Source organism: Colias eurytheme, chromosome 17 (assembly GCF_061535395.1).
Source record: "Colias eurytheme isolate Ceu_HAF_F1 chromosome 17, ilColEury1 Martin Lab GWU primary, whole genome shotgun sequence".
Lineage (NCBI taxonomy): Eukaryota > Metazoa > Arthropoda > Insecta > Lepidoptera > Pieridae > Colias > Colias eurytheme.
The window spans coordinates 3,645,690-3,662,136 of record NC_142996.1 but is presented as its reverse complement, the minus strand read 5'-3'; the positions used below and the strand labels follow the sequence as shown (position 1 = coordinate 3,662,136).

General features: G+C 34.9%; 1 protein-coding gene across 1 annotated transcript; it reads right to left on the bottom strand.

Annotated features, from left to right (window-relative positions):
• Window positions 1-143: 143 nt before the first annotated feature.
• Window positions 144-3,696, bottom strand: LOC149901126 (carboxypeptidase B-like). The gene is made up of 8 exons (XM_090111995.1): window positions 3,567-3,696; window positions 3,205-3,297; window positions 2,763-2,896; window positions 2,252-2,412; window positions 1,613-1,738; window positions 1,249-1,354; window positions 833-979; window positions 144-413 (listed from the first exon to the last, which is right to left on the bottom strand). Exons 1-8 carry the CDS (start codon window positions 3,694-3,696, stop codon window positions 144-146), a joined length of 1,167 nt encoding a protein of 388 aa, XP_089968121.1.
• Between the last annotated feature and the right edge of the window lie 12,751 nt (window positions 3,697-16,447).

Here is a 16,447-nt window from a genome sequence, read left to right as displayed (position 1 = left end):
TTTTATTATAAATGGTAAAATAAAAAAATGTAAATCTTTTGAGTAATTTAATATACATGATACATTTTTATATCGTACACCTACATTTTTATAACAACGTAACACAAAATATACATCTTGTTAAGTATACAACTTTTTCTCACTTATTTCTTTTTAAATGTCGGTTTTTTGGATTTTGATCGTTCGACAAATTCCATCAAATTTTTCACTGCACTCCAAATTTCTAGGCAAGTCTCGCTTATTTGATCCTTTGGCAGTCGGAAGCGATGTTTCTTACTTCTGAGTTCTACCATAAAGGAATATGGTATCTTTGCTATAGCGTAGCTCCAGTCTATGCTGGTGCCACAGGCGAAGTATGTTAGATCCTTTGTACTGCCCACCTTGTAAATCATCCCTGTGGTATCATAAATTGCCTGAAAATAACAATGAAATTTGTAAAAAAGTTAGGAAAAATTATTATTGTTAACATAATTATTATAATTAAGTTAAGAATGAAGTTAACACCTCAAATATAAATCGAGTTAAGGTTTCGTTAATTATCCTAATGGACTATCTATTTTAATGGTAGTATAATGAACCAATAATAAAGTAAACTGGAGAAAGCATTTTTCTGTTTTCTATTCTACGAGTGAGTTGCCACATAAAATGCACGTACACATTACTTAGAAAAGCCTCACACATCCAAGCATAGTAGAATTATCCGACCTAATATAGTCAAGAAAGCTCTTGCACTATGTTAATTATTTTGACCAGATTCACATACTCTCTAATACACTCTAAACTTTAAACTGAAGCACTGAACAAACTAGTCTACAATCTCTTACGCGAGTACCCTTGCCATGCACGTGCCGGCCTCCAGCAGGTGCAGGTAATCGGGGCACGTCTCACACTTGTAGCCCCACGGGAATATGATCAGCTCGAAGTAGCTGTGGAACGACAGGAACACCTTGAACGGGGAAGAGGCGCTGAGGATTGTGTCCTGGAATAAAGAAGATATAAATTGAAACAGTTTGGTCTTGGAAACACAACAATTTTTCTTATTAGATACTAGATATTTTATGAAAAATTAAATTAAATAGAAAGGAAGTTAACATTTCACCGTAGAATAAAAACAATGATAAACAAAGTTCAGTAGAGATTTATCAAAAATGTTTAAAATACTGTAGGAATTAATATCCAAAATTAATAACCTGAACAGTTATGCGAATAATCATAGTACATATAATTCTAAAAAATTTCAAAACTTACCCTGACAGCAGCCGCTTCTGGCTCCGAGAAGGGCGCTGGACCTCGGTAGAAGACGTTACTTGGATCACCTGATGACCCTTGGTCTCCGTTATTTCCCCAACCATAACTAAAATAATAATTAGATTATATAAGAAGAAAGTCAAGGAATACACATGACTGCGTTTTGCGTAGGCTAAATATTGTATGAAAATATTGCCTACGTAAAATACTAACTACATCGAAGGATTGTAGGTAGTATCATCTTTCCTTTTAAAAACAAGACAAAAATATCCATTATTTTAACGATCCCTCATAATATTTATATTATAAGCTCACTTGAAATGCAAATAACAATATAAAATAAACACAATTATAAAAAAATAACCTAAAATTCCTATTAAGATCGACGCCCACACACTCGCCGTTATAGCAGGCTCGGTTCTTCCTCCACATGCGATCGCGCGTGTGTGTGTACTCGTAGCCGTCAGGGTTCAGCACGGGCACAATGTACCTGACATGTAATAACGTGGTTCACGATATTTGATTGGTTATTGCGCATTTATATGTCTAGAACAGTGCTTATTTTTAGTTAAGGGATTGTTTTTGTGACACATTGTTGTTGTGAAACGTGAGCTTGAGGAAAATTGGATGAAAAATAAGCTTTTTATTAGATTTTGTAAAGTATGTTTTGAATGAAATTAAATTAATAATTTGAAATGGGGGGAATCCTCATCATCATCTCAATTCTAACAGCTGCAGCATACCTAATCGAAAACCTGTCTGTGTTAGTTCTGAATATTTTGAATTAGCCAATAAAGTTTCGATCAAAAAAAGAGCGTGTTTGCCGAGCACACGTGTCAGAAGTAAAACTTTTTTCTTTGGCAAGATTCAAAGATTGTCGGTATTGCCATGACGCGACCTTTTACTCTCAACTTGCCTATAGATGTTTCACTTCAATAATGTAGAGTTACGTGCAATTAAAATATTATCTATTAAAATACATGTAACGTAATAAATATCTCACCAGTCCTTATTAGTGATAGACACGGAATGATGGTGAAAGTTCCTCACAATAACATCAGCTAGGTATGTCACTACAGCCGTGCTGATCCACTCTCGCGAGTGTATGGACGCGTCGAGCCAGACTGACGTGTTAGTCGCATCGCTGTTTGATATTTTGAGCATCTGAATAAGTTTTATATATTATAATTTAACTAATGGAGATTTTGAATGTATAGCAGTAAATAAGGATATCGTATTCGCATTTTCCCGTGTATTTTTTCGTGGCATTGGGCGTATTATCAGTAAGATTTGTCAATGCGAGACGTACCTTTGAAAATCTTAACCAAATTTAATATATAATAAGAAAATAAGTAACGTATGCTCGCATGCATTTAAGGAATTAATTTATAAGTAGTTTGTCATGGAGATAGTTAAGATTTTTACAAAATTCGATTTTACACGACACACAATTATTCGAGACTGATCTCCACATCTTCTATATCTAAAACCGGTTAAATATAATATCTGTTTACCTTAATATCCCTGCCTTCAACAGATTTCCCAATGACTGAAACTGTACATATAGCGGGATAGTCTCTCTCTAAATCATCCATGAACGAATATATAACGCTTAACTTGTGATATCTTTTCCAATTCATCAATTTTACTGTAACAAATAACAACTGTATCTGATAGTTAGTTTATAGCATTCAAATGCTCGATTAATGAGAAATTTTTAAAGAATAGGCTACGCTAAGCCTCTCGGTCACTCGTAATCTGTGATCATTCTTTTTCTATTCTATAAAAAATTATCAAATAACAATAATTAATTGTGTTGAATATCGAAAATAACAATAATTGTATTGTATTGATTAATTCGAAAATGAAAACACCTCTACATCAATATTTTTGTAGTAATTTAACAATGAGGTATGAAAAAAATGGCTATTCATAAACGTATTGAAAAAGCATTACCTCTTCTCTTTTTCGTTTTTTGTGTTGGTATTATTATATGTTTCAGTCCACTACTGAGAGATGCACGTAACATTGGACTGTGGACTATTTTACCTGAAGAAAATAAGAATAACATAGATGCCTTATTTTTACGTCCTTTATTTAATTCGTGTATATTTAGACAGTTATTCGTAATATAAATGATTTTATTCCATTGTAAATATGATAATTAAATAACTAAAGATTAATTGCATTTTCTTCAAACAATTAATTTGAAACCCTTACAACTTATTTACCAATTACCCTTCTTTTTTACAGGAATGAAAATATATAACACACTAACACAGAAATATTTTTTTACATTTACTAGTTTAAATACTTACTTTTATTACGTGAGAATTTAGTTTGTGTTCCTGATTCGGATTTTCTTTTCTCTTCATCATTAGAACTTACTTCATCATCCAAAAAGTCAATTGTGTTGGAATAACCTGCGTCCCCTGAATAGAGCGCCATAATATTAATTTTTAAATTATTTAATAATTAATTCTTCGTTACATTTAAAACTTTATTTAAAACTATAAGATCTGTTTCCGAAATTCTTATTATATTAAGGATTAAAAATAATTGTATCGATAAATAAAACTAAAATTTTGTTTAGAAACTGCAGATCTAAATGCAGGCAGTGACGAAATGACAAACTGAGGTGACGTTGTGTTACACTTTTTGGTTTATCGCAGATTATTAATACGAATTTTTTTAAAAAGGTTTTATACGTCTTAAGCGAAGAAGGTTTTATATACTGTATAGTTGTTAAAATAAATGTATATTGCAGCCACTGATTAAAATTACCATTAAAACGTTTATTTATGATTTAATTTTTGGAAACTTATCGCTTTCGCTTTATTCTTTTATGTCTTCTTGTCTTGATGAACGGGCGGCCATATTATTATCATATCTATTAACTTTCTATCTAAGCTTTCTATTAAGTAGGTCTTTTTTAAAATTTTCCTTAAGAAATGGAAGCTTTTTCCAGAAAAGACCTTTTTGTGTTTGTGAAATTGTTCATCTAAAAATGAACACATTAACAACAGTCAAATTGTATTGAGCATTCTAGTACGAATCGTTCTTAAATAAAATAAAAACTTTCACTGTCTATTAGAGGCAGTTACACAAATTGACTGGCGAGTGAAGTTAGCATTGCAGTAAATAAAATAAAGTAGTGAAATGTGAACAAATTTCGGTTCAGGATTAGAAAACCGCGGGCAGAAAACTGGTCGTCAACACTCAACTACGCGTCGCGTTTGTATTATATCGAGAAGGAATATTCTGGAACGTGATCCTTTTGTCCACGCATCTATATATTAATATATAAAACTCCAAGGTGACTGATATAATGATCTATCAACGCACAGCCCAAACCACTGGACGTATCGGGCTGAAATTTGGCATGCAGGTAGATGTTAGGACGTAGGCATCCGCTAAGAAAGGATTTCCCGAAATTCTTGCGGGAACGGGGAAAAACGGGGATGCACGTACAAAGTCGCTGTGAATTTCATACATAATACGTAGGAATTGTGTCATTAGTTAATTATCTACATTATTATACTTAGATACATGGTATTTATTTATTTATTATAAAACTATGATATTTCTAGGTAAGGATTGAAATGTTAGCACAGTCTACAATACTCGTTTATTGTACAACTACCTTACTAAATAAATCATGTTTTATTTTAGAAGAAGGCGAACCGGGTACACCCATCCACCAATTCCAGGGGATATTTTATAGTCTTAGCACAGTTAATATTTAATACTTTAGATTTTAGGTTTTAGATAAATGCAGAATAAGGCGAGAACTATATAGTTGAAATATTTGATGTTTTCGGAATAATCCTGTGAACTTTTAACGTTCAACTTTGAACAGTTGGACGCAGTGACGCTAATTGCAGGCAAACGAGATTGATTGAAACGGACATGCGATTTCTAGCACAGTCTAATTTACTACACGATACGAATCTCATTTTTAAACTTAGCATGTCTAATTTAGCTTGTACCATGATTGTACATACAAGAATGATTTGTTATTTAAGTTTATAGGTATTTGAAATTGTGAGATCGTAAGAACGTTTCTAGGAAGATTACCTTGCTATTATAGAAAAGCACGAAATACGTATGCAAGTAGATACTTTCCCTCCAGGGCCCATCGAAAATTTCCACACTGTATATACCTAGTACGTTATTACATACTTACCTATACGTATTACCCGTAGAAATTAAATATACTTACAATATGATATACGATTTTCGAAGTGTCTTTAATTAATTGTTGATTTATATATCCGTGAAATGAGACGTTATATCATTAGTGTTATAAATTTTAGTTGAATTTGAATACATTCTTGTTATACGAAAGTAAAAACTTATATTACTACGCATCTTATTTATGTATTTGTTTAGCTAGAAATACTGGATATTGGTTTTAGGTAAACAAAAGCATAAAACGTCTCAATAATTCGATAAAGGCGAATCCGTTCGATGACAAGGTTCTAATTAACACGATTAGGTACTTCGGATAGTGAAATGTCGACACCCTTGCTAATTAAGATGAAGATCGTGGGGTGACGGGGTATATTACAGCATTGCTTAGATTACTCAAGCCTGAGTGAACGCATGTATGTTTATTTTAATAATTGCGAAGTGAACAATAGTTGTTAATAATTGAATAATTCGATTAGGCTGTTTTGGACAATGTTATGTGATATTTACTTCTGTATTGTATGTATGTATATTTGTGCAAATGCTACTGCTCGATTGCGTGCGATTTATCATGGAGTGAATAATATCTGGGGGCTTATTATTTAATTAGCTTTTATACTTCAGATTTTATTTATATCTAAAAAACGCTAATTTCGTCAATGACTCACTGATGATCATCAAAATTCTTAAGGTATTTCCTAATGTCCTAGAAAGCTGAAATTTTGTATGTAAGCTAGTATTAGCACACAAACAACAAAAAAATTATAAAACTTGTAACTTTCATCCCCCAACCCCTTAAACTAGGGGATGGGAGTTTGTATGAGACCTGTAATTTTAAATTGAATTTTGATTACGCTAGAGGTCTAATCTAATAATCTAAAACTTGGTTCCCCTATTTTTTTTTAATATATCTATATGTATAGGTACTCCTTGTTAAAAAAAAAATTAAAAATTTAATCGACATATATTGAGACATACTTCAGATCAGATCATATAAATATGAATGAATAGAAGTGTTGCGAACGTCTCCTGCCTCTGACCACAGTATTACAATATTATTTCCTACAGTAAGGAATCGCCTTTGATGTCGCGCGATGCCGCCGCCAGCGTAGGTACTTACGCTGCCACACGAAAATACGCTAGGGTTGCAATAAATGGGAAATAAAACAATTTTGATTATTAATATTATGATGAAATCATTTAATCATATGTACATTCAAAATAATTGCGATTATTAAATCTGATGTAATTATTTGTTCATAAATTATATAATTACAGATATTGCACTGCTAAATATTATTTACGTGGACACTTTATTTTTGGATGTTCTTAATTGTATATTATAACCATTTAACTAAGTAATGCATTCGCATTGAGATGTACAATCTGATTAGAAAATAATGAGGACAACATATACATAGCTTTGATTTTAATTCAACAGATACAATTAATACAATCTTTCTGAAATATTGTTTCCTTCTGGGATTTCAATGTAGATTTACATCCGTAAACGGAACAGTTTTTGCGCGTCATAATAGAATATGTAAGTACCTATGTATAATAAAATTATTACACAAAAAATACGACTGCGTCATCCTTTCGCGATAGTTAATGCAAACTCAGCGTGATTGCATTAAGCGGCCCGCGTCGCCCGACCCCCCGCCAGTTCCCCTCCGTTTCTCTGCACAAGTACATTCGTCGCCATACTGTAGGATGGTAATACTGTGCTCTGACGTCCACTCAGTAGCTAAAAATAAAAAAAAAATTGTCCTTGACAGCGAGCGCGTCGATTGTCGATTGTCTTGCTACTGATTTAAAAGTGAACATGGATTGTGAAATAGTTTCACTTGAAGTAAATCTTGGACCTTGCCATCATCATGTGTCAGCGAACAGCGAACAGCGAACAGCGAACAGCGAACAGCGAAAAGCGACAGCGACAGCGAACAACGAACAATGTGAATGTGAATGTGAATGTGAATGTGAATGTGAATGTGAATGTGAATGTGAATGTGAATGTGAATGTGAATGTGAATGTGAATGTGAATGTGAACATACACAAACACAAACACAAACACGAACACAAAAACGAACAACGAACAGCGAACAGCGAACAGCGAACAGCGACCAGCGAACAGCGAACAGCGAACAGCTAACAGCGAACAGCGAACAGCGAACAGCGAACAGCGAACAGCGACCAGCAAACAGCAAACAGCGAACAGCTAACAGCGAACAGCGAACAGCGAACAGCGAACAGCGAACAGCGAACAGCGAACAGCGAACAGCGAACAGCGAACAGCGAACAGCGAACAGCGAACAGCGAACAGCGAACAGCGAACAGCGAACAGCGAACAGCGAACAGCGAACAGCGAACAGCGAACAGCGAACAGCGAACAGCGAACAGCGAACAGCGAACAGCGAACAGCGAACAGCGAACAGCGAACAGCGAACAGCGAACAGCGAACAGCGAACAGCGAACAGCGAACAGCGAACAGCGAACAGCGAACAGCGAACAGCGAACAGCGAACAGCGAACAGCGAACAGCGAACAGCGAACAGCGAACAGCGAACAGCGAACAGCGAACAGCGAACAACGAACAACGAACAACGAACAACGAACAATGTGAATGTGAATGTGAATGTGAATGTGAATGTGAATGTGAATGTGAATGTGAATGTGAATGTGAATGTGAATGTGAATGTGAATGTGAATGTGAATGTGAATGTGAATGTGAATGTGAATGTGAATGTGAATGTGAATGTGAATGTGAATGTGAATGTGAATGTGAATGTGAATGTGAACAAACACAAACACAAACACGAACACAAAAACGAACAACGAACAGCGAACAGCGAACAGCGAACTCGAATTTTAATTCGAACACAAACACAAACACAAACACGAACAACGAACATCAAACAACGAACAACGAACAACGAACAACGAACAACGAACAACGAACAACGAACAACGAACAATGTGAATGTGAATGTGAATGTGAATGTGAATGTGAATGTGAATGTGAATGTGAATGTGAATGTGAATGTGAATGTGAATGTGAATGTGAATGTGAATGTGAATGTGAATGTGAATGTGAATGTGAATGTGAATGTGAATGTGAACATACACAAACACAAACACAAACACGAACACAAAAACGAACAACGAACAGCGAACAGCGAACAGCGACCAGCGAACAGCGAACAGCGAACAGCTAACAGCGAACAGCGAACAGCGAACAGCGAACAGCGAACAGCGAACAGCGAACAGCGAACAGCGAACAGTGAACAGCGAACAGCGAACAGCGAACAGCGAACAGCGAACAGCGAACAGCGAACAGCGACAGCGACAGCGACAGCGAACAGCGAACAGCGAACAGCGAACAGCGAACAGCGAACAGCGAACAGCGAACAGCGAACAGCGAACAGCGAACAGCGAACAGCGAACAGCGAACAGCGAACAGCGAACAACGAACAACGAACAACGATCAACGCGGATCAACGAACAACGAACAACGAACAATGTAAATGTGAATGTGAATGTGAATGTGAATGTGAATGTGAATGTGAATGTGAATGTGAATGTGAATGTGAATGTGAATGTGAATGTGAATGTGAATGTGAATGTGAATGTGAATGTGAATGTGAATGTGAATGTGAATGTGAATGTGAATGTGAATGTGAATGTGAATGTGAATGTGAATGTGAATGTGAATGTGAATGTGAATGTGAATGTGAATGTGAATGTGAATGTGAATGTGAATGTGAATGTGAATGTGAATGTGAATGTGAATGTGAATGTGAATGTGAATGTGAATGTGAATGTGAATGTGAATGTGAATGTGAATGTGAATGTGAATGTGAATGTGAATGTGAATGTGAATGTGAATGTGAATGTGAATGTGAATGTGAATGTGAATGTGAATGTGAATGTGAATGTGAATGTGAATGTGAATGTGAATGTGAATGTGAATGTGAATGTGAATGTGAATGTGAATGTGAATGTGAATGTGAATGTGAATGTGAATGTGAATGTGAATGTGAATGTGAATGTGAATGTGAATGTGAATGTGAATGTGAACATACACAAACACAAACACGAACACGAAAACGAACAACGAACAGCGAACAGCGAACAGCGAACTCGAATTTTAATTCGAACACAAACACAAACACAAACACGAAAAACGAACATCAAACAACGAACAACGAACAACGAACAACGAACAACGAACAACGAACAACGAACAACAAACAACAATCAACGAACAACGAACAACGAACAATGTGAATGTGAATGTGAATGTGAATGTGAATGTGAATGTGAATGTGAATGTGAATGTGAATGTGAATGTGAATGTGAATGTGAATGTGAATGTGAATGTGAATGTGAATGTGAATGTGAATGTGAATGTGAATGTGAATGTGAATGTGAATGTGAATGTGAATGTGAATGTGAATGTGAATGTGAATGTTAATGTGAATGTGAATGTGAATGTGAATGTGAATGTGAATGTGAATGTGAATGTGAATGTGAATGTGAATGTGAATGTGAATGTGAACATACACAAACACAAACACAAACACGAACACAAAAACGAACAACGAACAGCGAACAGCGAACAGCGACCAGCGAACAGCGAACAGCGAACAGCTAACAGCGAACAGCGAACAGCGAACAGCGAACAGCGAACAGCGACCAGCAAACAGCGAACAGCGAACAGCTAACAGCGAACAGCGAACAGCGAACAGCGAACAGCGAACAGCGAACAGCGAACAGCGACAGCGAACAGCGAACAGCGAACAGCGAACAGCGAACAGCGAACAGCGAACAGCGAACAGAGAACTGCAGCGAACAGCGAAAAGCGAACAGCGAACAGCGAACGGCAAACAGCGAACAGCGAACAGCGAACAGCGAAAAGCGAACAGCGAACAGCGAACAGCGAACAGCGAACAGCGAACAGCGAACAGCGAACAGCGAACAGCGAACAGCGAACAGCGAACAGCGAACAGCGAACAGCGAACAGCGAACAGCGAACAGCGAACATCGAACAGCGAATGTGAATGTGAATGTGAATGTGAATGTGAATGTGAATGTGAACATACACAAACACAAACACAAACACGAACACAAAAACGAACAACGAACAGCGAACAGCGAACAGCGAACAGCGAACAGCGAACAGCGAACAGCGAACAGCGAACAGCGAACAGCGAACAGCGAACAGCGAACAGCGAACAGCGAACAGCGAACAGCGAACAGCGAACAGCGAACAGCGAACAGCGAACAGCGAACAGCGAACAGCGAACAGCGAACAGCGAACAGCGAACAGCGAACAGCGAACAGCGAACAGCGAACAGCGAACAGCGAACATCGAACAGCGAACAACGAACAACGAACAACGAACAACGAGTGAATGTGAATGTGAATGTGAATGTGAATGTGAATGTGAATGTGAATGTGAATGTGAATGTGAATGTGAATGTGAATGTGAATGTGAATGTGAATGTGAATGTGAATGTGAATGTGAATGTGAATGTGAATGTGAATGTGAATGTGAATGTGAATGTGAATGTGAATGTGAATGTGAATGTGAATGTGAATGTGAATGTGAATGTGAATGTGAATGTGAATGTGAATGTGAATGTGAATGTGAATGTGAATGTAAATCATTACCTCGAATTCCTTTTTCTTTACATTTTTTTCTAATTACAATTATTTTTTTTAATTTTTGATGTAGAAATTGCATTAATTTTCCCTATTATCCCAACTTTTATAATAACTAATATAATTTCTTGATTTTATTCATCATTATTTTTTATTATTATATTATTAATCGGATTATATAATGAATGATATCAAGAAATATTAAATTGAACTTATTAGGATTATAGTTTAAAAAAAACATTTGATTTGCATTCAAAAAATATTATATAAATATTTTTTCTTAAATAAGAAGCAAATATTGCATTTAATTTCGACTTAAAAATTTGAGTAAAAACTCCTTATTTAAATAAATTAATTGAAACAAAAATAGAGGTATTTCACTGTTAATGATATCTGGGGGCACGGTAGTGCCCCCGCCAAGACGAGCCAAGCGACTACGCGCACGGGCACTACCTACCTTTTCTCGAAGCGCTTCGACGTTTTTTTGAACCCTCATAACTTGGGTTTGGATTATGCTAGATCAACAAAATTTTCGGGATATATTGTCAATAGCGGACTTATTGAACATATTAAGTTTTAATTACATTAGCTTTTATACTTCAGATTTTATTTATATCTATAAAACGCTAATTTCGTCACTGACTTACTGATGATCATCAAAATTCTTAAGGTTTTTCCTAATGTCCTAGAAAGCTGAAATTTTGTATGTAAGCTAGTATTAGCACACAAACAACAAAAAAATTATAAAACTTGTAACTTTCATCCCCCAACCCCTGATAGGGGATGGGAGTTTGTATGAGACCTGTAATTTTAAATTAAATTTTTGATGACGCTAGAAGTCTAATCTAATAATCTGAAACTTGGTTCCCCTAGATATATATATGTATATGTATAGGTACTCCTTGTTAAAAAAAAAATTAAAATTTAATCGACATATATTGAGACATATACTTCAGATCAGATCATATAAATATGAATGAATAGAAGTGTTGCGAACGTCTCCTGCCTCTTACGTCCACACAGTAGCTAAAAATAAAAAAAAAATTGTTACAAACAACTTACAAAAAGAAATGAAATCCCACCAAAAACATTTTCATGTAAAATGTTGCCAAGACGAGCCCATATGACTCGCACTGTCAAAAAGTTATCAGATCTCATGTAGAGCCAAGCTTCTAAAACTACACGCCCTAACTCTACAAGGCCTAACTTCACAAACTCTACACCTTAGTCAAAATATGTGGCTTGGCCGTTCGTTACTACAAGAACTATTGTATAAAAAGTAATGAACAGTGAATTAATTTTTCACCTTACGCCGATGTGAATGTAGCGAAATGGCCAAGCCACATATTTTGACCAAGGTGTAGAGTTTGTGAAGTTAGGCCTTGTAGAGTTAGGGCGTGTAGTTTTAGAAGCTTGGCTCTACATGAGATCTGATAACTTTTTGACAGTGCGAGTCATATGGGCTCGTCTTGGCAACTTTTTACATGAAAATGTTTTTGGTGGGATTAGTTATTCCACAGTAAGAATGTTTTCTTTTTTCTCTTCGTCGACTACTTAGCTCTATCTACTAAGTTTAGAAAATTTAACGGTATTTAATATTAAAAGTAAGACAAGTAAGCGATGATCTATAATTAGTTGGATTATGAAAAAAAGACATCATATTATTAAAATCTGCATTCCATCCAGCTTACATACTAGTACGTCATGGAAACTGTCCCTCTACCACTAATGAAGTAACCCAGTTCTGTCAATCAGACGGTCAATTCGGTGCAATTTCTATTCGCGCGTCCGAATTCCTGATGTATCACGGTTGTCGGTGGTCAAAGGGCTGACTGTAGTAGTGATTGAACGATTAGCTTCAGGTACCTAGATAGCTTTATTACTTGTGTGATGTGTCATGGTCAGCGATGTTTTTAAGCATGAGTTCAGTAGTAATAAAGGGCAAAGAAACTTTTAGATTGAAATTTAAATTGGGTGTGCAATTTTCAAAGTGAAAAAATGCATTATAGATAAACTTTTTAGTTAAAAATATATGACATTGCGTTTTTTAGTATTCTTCAGACCTCTGTTAATATTATAAGAAACGATTTATTTTATCATGTCAGGCTTCACCTTTTAAACTTAGTAAATCGTACTTTATTCGTGCCCTTAAGAAAAACGACTCGATGTTCCTTCACAAACATCCTAGATCAAAATATAATTTCGTTTTTAAATAGCCATATATTTCCTTATACAAATCCCAGTCGATGTATCTTATAAATCTATAAGCCACTTGTGATGTTAAATTTATTGTTACCAGTTATAGACAAGGCCGTAACACCACCGACTAAAATAAAATTGCCTTCAAGCGATTAGGGTATTTTTAAACATAAGCCTCGGATTGTGTAAACAAGTCTTTTCTAAGTTTCTGTTGTAGCGCCAAAAGAATAAAAGCTAAATATACGTAGATGTGTCCACTGCCACTTGAAAGTTCTTATCTATTTTCATTGCATTCATAAAGTCTCATCCAATTAATAATTCTTTGTTTATTCGTCTTCTTCGTATTTATATTTAACATAAAATAACTTTATATGGTTATTTCTGTTTAATAATAGTTGATAGTTGATATTATTTGCGAGTGTAAAATAGTATTGTGATGTTTCACTCGACTAGAAATTAAAGATGTTTAACATATTAAAAATGTGATTTGTTATTTATTACTGAGATTAATCATTTAACATGAAATTTAGGACAGAAAGCGTCGTAACAGTTTGCCGCTTAAAAAAATATGATTCCGTCGTATCATCTAGATTGTAGATATTTTCTAAAAGCCGACTGCCGACGAATTCAAATAAAAAATTACAAATGTTTAAGAAACTAAATAATGCACCAAACACTATATCTGTTGAATTTTTTACTCTTTATCCATATCTGTTGATAACCTCATCTTTGCAACACGCAGAGGGAGATGGGTAGGATCAAAAAATTGTGCTTCCAATAAGGGACATCATTAATTCCCGCCGGTCGGGCGATGTCGGGGGATTGCCTGCATTACTCTAATAGGTTCTGAGAAAAATAACGGATCAATATCCGGGGAATCGCGACTTTGTTGTGGACGTTTATCAGCTTTGATTGCTGTGTATTGTTCGCGGGTTTACCGTTCCGTGGGTTTGATAATTTTTAATTTGGTTGGATTTGTATGTTTTTTTTTAGAGGAAAGCGTTTGTAAATGATTATAATGTCTTGTTAAATTAAAATTGCGTGTTCGTTTCTATTTTAAATTATGTCATTAACTATATATGTAATTGAAAAATGTATATAGGTACCTATTTTGAATAAAATATCAAACCTTTATTTTTTTTCTTATGTTTGTATACATTATTCATGTTATTATCATCATGTTAACATTATTTATTTATGAACAACAGTAATTGTCAAAAAACAACAGCAAAACAAAATAAAGAAAACGCCATTTAAACGTTGATTTCAACCGTCTTTAAACACGTGTTCTATAAAACAACATTCTTACAAAACTTCTACCCCAGCGTTCCACATAATTATCCGACAAAAACATCCTTGGATTTTTGGCGAGTTCGTTAGGATCTTCGGGAGCGCTCCCTAAGCAAAATTAATGATTCTCTTTATTGAAAGTTCAATTTTTTGATTAGGAGCGACCCGCGGACCTCCCCGGGAACACTGTTCAAACAACGGATAACAGGGTATTTATTTGCATTCGGTCAATAATGATTTGATTCATGTTTAAAGGCTGTGCTTTTTAACGTTTATTGAAATTGTTGGGGAATACCGTATAATAAAATGTACGGTAGAATAGTTCGCAATTATTCTTTGACATATTATTTATCATCACTATTTTCAATTATTTTCAATAGTTACAATAAGGTTACAATTAATTTGTAAGTAGATTGTTAAAAAATAGTTTTTTTTAAGTATATCCAACTAGTAAAATGAGTTATGATACAAAATCAATACCTAAATTGAATATTATTTTTGTACTAGATTAGATCACTGATTACGATATAAGAAAAGTCAAGTATTTAAACTAGACATTTTTAAACAAAGATTAAAACATAGCTTTACAAAAGTTAACATTCTCATTTAAAGCAAACCTGAGACGATGATCGCTAATGCTTATTAGGCACCTAATTTTAAAGAACACGCTATAAACAACGCCTCCAAGACCATACTTGTCCGCACGAAGGAGCCAGGATAAATAATTCAACCTTATAGTTAGGTAGACATTACAAATTGTAGCAGGCACGCTGGCGTAGTGCTGTAATCTGTTGGCGAGTGAGGCGACCGGGGCGAACCGGACCGGCCCCAGTGAGAATCTAATTTGGTTCCGTAGCCGTCGCTCATTTGTTCAAATTACCCCGCACAGACGAGACGTAGACGCTTCTAGAACATTGTACATTTTCTTTGCGACTTTTTTGTATTCTTCCAACGTATTGTCTTATTATTTGTTGCTGGAATTTGATTGCAAAATGATATATTATGGAGAAATATATTAGCTCGTTATTAGTTATATCAATTCACAATGATGATCTTTGCTGTACAGATTACGAATATTCTTTTTATGTAAACTATTATTGTTGGTATATTAGACACTGACAAGTATAATATTAGAGGTATATTTGTATTACTCCATCTATCAGAATTATGAGAAGTCATATTACCATTATAAAATAATTTAAAGCATTCTAAAGGAAACTTTAGTATGTGACAAGAATTTAACTAAAATATCACCAATATCGATTTGTGGACTGTCTTGCCTGACCTATTTATATTCTGGGAGCAGGTTTCTGATCCTTGTCCCTTCCCACCTCCCTCTAGTCGGAACTTAAACTATTCCGCCCGGAGGCGATTTCCTTTCTTTGTTAAACGTAATCGCCCCGCATATAGAGGTATTGTCAATTTGGGACATCTTTGATGCTTGTTCCACTTTTAAGTACCCGACGTAATAAGGGAACATATAAGAATTAAATGTATCGAGCCAAGGAATTTATTTTAATGAAACACGTAAGAATATCTATCATACAAAATGTAGAGTCTGGGATAGAAATGCGAGTTTCTTGACATATGTACCATCAAAATAAAACGAATATGGTACAGAAGTACCATATCAAACCATATAATATAGTGTGAACCTTAAAACTAATAGCTACTCACTAACTATTTATTACTTAACTAACTATTTATTACTTATCAGAAATTAATATGTTTTGCCAACAATAATGATGTTCAAGAAATGATACGAACTACAAAATATTTATTATAACATCTAAGTTCTTAGTACATAATATTATTATATCTATGATACAATCAAGGTATTTACAATGTATATTCT

Bases quoted from the DNA above. Each gene is read 5' to 3' on its own strand.
- LOC149901126 (XM_090111995.1), bottom strand. From the start codon at position 3,696: ATGGCGCTCTATTCAGGGGACGCAGGTTATTCCAACACAATTGACTTT. The intron at 3,298-3,566 runs GTAAGTATTTAA...TATTTTCTTCAG, and splicing joins TAAATTCTCACGTAATAAAA to GTAAAATAGTCCACAGTCCA. The intron at 2,413-2,762 runs GTAAACAGATAT...AAACTTATTCAG, and splicing joins TTGAAGGCAGGGATATTAAG to ATGCTCAAAATATCAAACAG.